At 65.6% G+C, this 6364-nt stretch overlaps 1 protein-coding gene across 1 annotated transcript; it reads right to left on the reverse strand.

Moving 5' to 3' along the window:
• Positions 1–4516: 4516 nt before the first annotated feature.
• On the reverse strand, positions 4517–6364 carry LOC101945110 (uncharacterized). Its single transcript, XM_024100805.3, is given in 4 exon segments — positions 4517–5885; positions 5887–5953; positions 5956–6047; positions 6327–6364. Coding segments are annotated over 4 exon segments (462 nt in total). The 3' UTR covers positions 4517–5620.

Here is a 6364-nt window from a genome sequence, read left to right on the forward strand (position 1 = left end):
ACCGGCCCCTAGCCACTCCCCCGGCTCTCCGCCTGCCGGAGCTGTCACCAGCCGGTCCCTCCCCGCAGGGCCAGCCCAGTGCCCCGGGGCAGAGAACACACAGGGCTGGCAGCAGCCCAGAGACAGCGGCGAGGGGCTGGGAGGGGCCCAGGCTCCAGAGAGAAACTGCAGCTCTGATCCCCAGCCCAGCTCCTGCCATTCCCGTCCTGAGCTCCCCACCCCCCAGCTCTGCCAGGGCCCCTCACTCCCGACTCGCAGCCCCCTGTTATCCCAGCCCTGAGCTCCGCCACCCCCCAGCTCTGCCAGGGCCCCTCACTCCCGACTCGCAGCCCCCTGTTATCCCAGCCCAGGGCTCCCCACCCCGCAGCTCTGCCGGGGTCCCTCACTCTCCACTCGCAGCCCCCTGTTATCCCAGCCCTGAGCTCCCCACCCCCCAGCTCTGCCAGGGCCCCTCACTCCCGACTCGCAGCCCCCTGTTATCCCAGCCCAGGGCTCCCCACCCCCCAGCTCTGCCAGGGCCCCTCACTCCCGACTCGCAGCCCCCTGTTATCCCAGCCCTGAGCTCCGCCACCCCCCAGCTCTGCTGGGGCCCCTCACTCCCGACTCGCAGCCCCCTGCTAGCCCAGCCCTGAGCTCCGCCACCCCCCAGCTCTGCCAGGGCCCCTCACTCCCGACCCGCAGCCCCCTGTTATCCCAGCCCAGGGCTCCCCACCCCCCAGCTCTGCCGGGGCCCCTCACTCTCCACTCGCAGCCCCCTGTTATCCCAGCCCAGGGCTCCCCACCCACCAGCTCTGCCAGGGCCCCTCACTCCCGACTCGCAGCCCCCTGTTATCCCAGCCCAGGGCTCCCCACCCCCCAGCTCTGCCGGGGCCCCTCACTCCCGACTCGCAGCCCCCTGTTATCCCAGCCCAGGGCTCCCCACCCCCCAGCTCTGCCAGGGCCCCTCTCTCCCGACTTGCAGACCTCTGCTAGCCCAGCCCTGAGCTCCGCCACCCCCTGCTCTGTGAGGGCCCCTCACTCCTGACTTGCAGACCTCTGCTAGCCCAGCCCTGAGCTCCGCCACCACCCAGCTCTGCCGGGGCCCCTCACTCTCCACTCGCAGCCCCCTGCTAGCCCAGCCCTGAGCTCCCCACCCCCCAGCTCTGCCAGGGCCCCTCACTCCCGACTTGCAGACCTCTGCTAGCCCAGCCCTGAGCTCCGCCACCACCCAGCTCTGCCGGGGCCCCTAACTCTCCACTCGCAGACCCCTGCTAGCCCAGCCCTGAGCTCCGCCACCCCCCAGCTCTGCCGGGGCCCCTCACTTCCGACTCGCAGACCCCTGCTAGCCCAGCCCTGAGCTCCCCACCCCCCAGCTCTGTTACACATAGCTGTTACACATAGTCTTACAAGCTCTTTTTCTTGGTGCGAGCAAGTTTTCAGCCATTGAAGAAATGCAGTGTTGCTGTTAACATTGTTTGGTTCTTTGTGGGGGGTGCTGTGGTGAGCAGCAGGAGAGTTTGCTCTTTGCCTTCATCTTGCTAACAACAGTCAATACTGGAGGCGGAGATGCTCCTTGGGAATCAGACGCTGGTGTTGAGCTGAGATTCCTGCGGGACAGGATTTCCCTGCATGCTGTTTGTGACCATCTCTGTTCAGGGACAGGTGCATTTATCTAAACAAAACCAGTGACAAAGTATATCCCAGCCTCTGCATCACTGATTTCTCCTCCAACAAACCCCAAGTCACAGGGCCCCAACATCTGCTCCTGCCCAGCAGTTGGGCAGGGATAAAGATAAACCAAGCTCCCCTCAGCTCTAAATCGAGTCTGAGCTCGGAGCAGAGACTGGGCCAGGACTGACTCGGTTCTTGGCCTGTACAGGGCAAGAGGTTCCCTGTGAGAGCAGAGGAGTGATACCTGGCCAAGGGTTCCCCCCCTGACGCCGGGTGCTGTCCCGCCCGCTCCCTCTGGCAGCCCTGCCCCCGGGGTTAGCCCGGCCGCTCCTGTTGATTCCAGTGGAATGAAGCTTCCTGAGAAGCAAAACTAAACTAGTCTGGCCCGAGTGCTGCCTGGACCCATTTCAGGGAGATCACAGAGGGCAGCTGCCCCCTTTGGGCCCCCCCAGCCCTCTTCCCATTTGAATTGCTGGGGGAAGTTTAGAGCAACAGAACAGGCCTGCATGAGGGGTGGGGGCTACCCAGGACCATGGGGTGAGGCACCCGTGGGAGGCGGCACAGATGGCGAGGGAGCTCCTACCTTCCCCACCTGCTGAGAACCCCCACCCTGAGCACACTGCAGTCCTGCTAGCTCACAGGTGATGAGGGGAACCCTGATCTCTCCAGCCAGCACCCCAATTTCCAGCAGTACCTCACAGGTTCTACGGAGGAGTATTCAGGATGCCCAAGCCCCTTACCTTGGCGTCAGGCCCATCTTCCATTCCCCGGTTCCCAGGCCTGCCCCCCCACAAGCAGGGGGAGCGCTAGGGAGCAGCAAAGCGAGCTGCCCCCAGGGGCCCGACAGCAGACAGGCCCCATCTCTGGGCTCAGAGAGACCTGTCCATGTCCAGCAGCCAGGCCCGGGCCCCGTTGCCTGCCCAGCCCAGCCCAGCCCGGCACAAACGACCCGGGTGTGGCCTGCTGAGCGGCCCAGGGAGCTGCCCGTGTCCGTCATGCCAGAGGGCACTGGGCACCTGCCCGGCAGAGGATTCCCTGCATTCCTGGGCGCCCAGCAGGGCGGAGGTGGAGACCAAGCTGACAAAGGGCCCTGGAGCCTGGCCCAGGACACACCAGGGGCCTGGCTCTGTGTCCCTCCCCCGGATCAGCACAGGCTACAGGGGCTTTGAGCTGCTTGCTGGGGGACGCTGGCGGACGGACTGAGATCACAGGGACGCTCCCAACAGCCGTTTGGGACAGGAAGTGAAGGAGAATCCCACCCTGCAGTGACAGTGCCGGGGGAAGGGAGGGCAGGGAGCTGCCCATGTCAGGGTTTGGTCACGTGAGCTAACAGCCTCCCTCTGCCAACCCCCCCAGCGCTCTACGGCTCCGCCAACCAATGCCCAGCTGGTAGCACAGCGTCCCCAGCGCCCGCCGGCCTGGGACAGCGTCTGTCAGCAGGGACCCTCCCTCCTCCGTGCGGGGGAAGTGCCTGGCCCAGAGAGATCCTGATGCGGAGCCTGGGGGTCAGCACTGACTTGGGGAACAGCGCCCCCGGGAACCTCCACCCCAGGGCCTGCAGTGCCAGGGAATGTCTCCCATCTCAGCACTGGAGGAACAGGCCACTGGGCAGCGTCTCTCCCAGGCACCATCGCTCCCAGCCCGGGCCTGGGCAATGGAAGAAACGAACACTCAGCTGGGGGTAGGGTGACCGGATGTCTCCATTTTCGAGGGACAGTCCCAATATTTGAGGCTATGTCTTATATAGGCACCTATTACCCCCCAGCCCCGTCCTGATTTTTCACGTTTGCTGTCTGGGCCAGGGTCGGCCCAGGTGCGAATCCCAGGCAGCTCTGCCGAACAGGGCTTGTGCTCCCCTCCCTGCTGGGAGCTAAGCAGCAGCCCTGGCCCGGCGCTATGGGTCAGATCTGTAATACGGCCCCGCGCCCCCATCTCAGCGCTATGGGGCTGGATCTCCAATACGGCCCCGCGCCCCCCATCTCGGCGCTATGGGCCAGATCTGCAATACGGCCCCGCATCCCCGGCTATGCGCTATGGGCCAGATCTGCAATACAGCCCCGCATCCCCGGCTATGCGCTATGGGCCAGATCCGCAATATGGCCCTGCGCCCCCCGGCTCGGTGCCATGGGCCAGATCTGCAATACGGCCTCGTACCCCCCACCCCTCAGTGCTCTGTGCAGGATCGGCCCAGCTCTGCGGAGACACAGGGAGGCAGGATGATAAGTTGAAAGCTGCTGGCACCTAGTGGCTATTTAAGAAACTTGAGCGGAAACTGGCAGGATTTGGAGCGGGAGCTCCAGGACCCTCTTAGCTCAGCTGTTCTGGGCTCCTGAGGGGCGTTTCTTCCAGCATCTCTCTGGCTTTGTGCCTCGCTGCCCCCTTCAGACAGACCCAACGCTCGCTGGATCTGTGCGCAGCCACCCAGCGCCCTCTGCAAACACTGCGTGATCCCCAGCAGGTCGGTACAGACTGTCCCTTCCACCTGGGGAAACTGAGGCACGGAGTGAGGGCACAATAACCCCTGCATTGCCAGGACAGGCTGATCTGATAGCCACCAATATGCACTCCTCTCCCCATCCCCTGCCCCACAACCATTGAACAGCTGGGCACTGACTCCCCAAGGGGGCTGAGAAAAGGAACCAAGAGCAGGGGGGGGGCTTCCAAGCAAGGACCCCCAGCCCCTCCCATAGCCCTAAAATAGCTCCTGGCGAAACCCCAGGCCACATCCCCCGGGGCTTCACTTCACGCGAGGGAATCCGCTGCACTGAGCTCAGGGGAGTTACCCCACCAGAGGTTTTGGCCCCCAATGTTTCCCTTGCACCTTCCGCCCCCAGGCTCCCTGTGAACCTCTGACAGCTGCAGCAAGCCCTGAATTTTCCAGGCCTGGGAGCTTAGCAGAACCGAGCTGACGGGGGCCCAGCGGCGCTGCACCAGCTTAGCCCAGCCCCAGACGCTGCAGGAGGGAGGAAGGGGGCAGACTCAGCTCCCCAGTGGGGGATTCGCCCAGGACACCAACACTCCAGCAACGGGGGAACAAAACGCACCAGGCGACCTTCGCTGGCCAATACGTTTAATGGTCGTTACCCAGCCACGGGCAGCCCAGAGAGACAGAGACGAAGCTCCGCACTCCCAGGGGCTCGGGCCAGGCCGGGGCTCTGGGTGGGTCTCCCTGTGGGCGAGTCACTCATGGTTTGTTGGGACGACACCAAGGCAGCTGTGGGGATAGAGTGGGGGATGGGCCCGCTGCAGCACAGGGTCTCTGGTTAGGGAGGACGGAAGATCAGCTACTCGGGGTCAGGGCCGCCGGGGGGGGGGGGGGAAGTGGGGCAATTTGCCCCAGGCTCCGGGCCCCACAGGGGCCCCCATGAGAATATAGTATTCTATAGTATTGCAACTTTTTTTTTAAGTTGAAGGGGCCCCCGAAATTGCTTTGCCCCAGGCCCCCTGAATCCTCTGGGCAACCCTGCTTGGGGTCTCCAAGAGTCCACGTGTCCCACTCTGGAGCCATGGGGCTGCTGGTCACAGACGGGCTGGCCAGCGTCCGCCAGGCCGGACTCGCACGCAGTGGAGCGTGGCCTGCTGTATATTAGTAGCACCATCACACCAGGGAGCCCAGGCGGGGAGCAGGCCCCAGCGCGCTAGGCGCTGTACGGACACAGGGCAAGGAGCCAGGCCCTGCCCCCAGGAGCTGCCAGTCTAAGTACAAGCCTATGGCTCCAGCCAGGCGGGCAGGAGAAGGGATCCCGGAGACAGCGCTGGTCAGCGTCAGGGCCAGTGGTCCCAGCTCCAGCGTTTGCAGGTGCCGCAGCCCAGGCGGGATCTGACGGGGGAGAAGGCGGCTGGCGGCTGTTCATAGGGAGCTTCTCTCAGGCGTGGGGGCAGCAGGGACCCAGCACAAGGGCACCTGTTTGAAAACCTGCCAAGTGGGCGACACAGGCCGGCCTCGGGGCCTGGTCTCCACCCGGTGCCCTCAAAGCCTCCTGGCCTTCCGGTAGCGCTTCACCAGCCCAGCCAGCTTCTCCAGCGCCTCGGGCAGCCCCTGCCCGCTCACAGCACGGCAGCCCTGTGCATGCCACTCGCGCCCACGCTGCTGCCTCAAGCCCAGCTCCTCCGCCAGCTCCACGCAGGACCGGGCACCGGGCAGCAGCACCCGCAGTGCCCCCTGCAAGTCCTCAGCCTCCAGCAGGCCCCCAGCCCCGATCTGGGCCCCGTCCACCACCACCACCAGCCCGTCCGTGTCTCCACAGGGCCCGGATCCGGTCCTGGCCCCCCACGTCCCACAGGGTGAAGGGCCCGTGGCGGACGGCGCCACCGTCTCCACATGGAAGCCCAGGATGGGGATGGGGCTGAGCGTCTCCTTCAGCTTCAGCCGGTGGTGGTGGTGGTTAATTCCCGGCCTTGTCCGGCCCCACCCGCAGGATCCGAACCCGCAGCCCGGAGAAACTGCCCAGCGCGGCCCGCGGCCCGCCCAGCAGCGACCCCGCTGCCCACACGCGCTGCCTGGCCCGCGGGCCTCGAATCCCCCCGGCCTCGCCTCCCATTGGCTGGCGGCTCCGGCGGGGGCGTGGCCGGGGGAAGCCCAGGAACCTCTGACACGCCGGGCCAGGCAGCGCGGCAGCCAATCAGAGCGCGGCCCAGGAGGCCCCCGGGGCAATCCCCTGGCACATCAGCGGGGCCTTGCTGTCAAACGGATCCGCCTCTGGCGCTCCCCCAT

The sequence above is a fragment of the Chrysemys picta genome, chromosome 24, assembly GCF_011386835.1.
Source record: "Chrysemys picta bellii isolate R12L10 chromosome 24, ASM1138683v2, whole genome shotgun sequence".
Classification (NCBI taxonomy): Eukaryota; Metazoa; Chordata; order Testudines; family Emydidae; genus Chrysemys; species Chrysemys picta.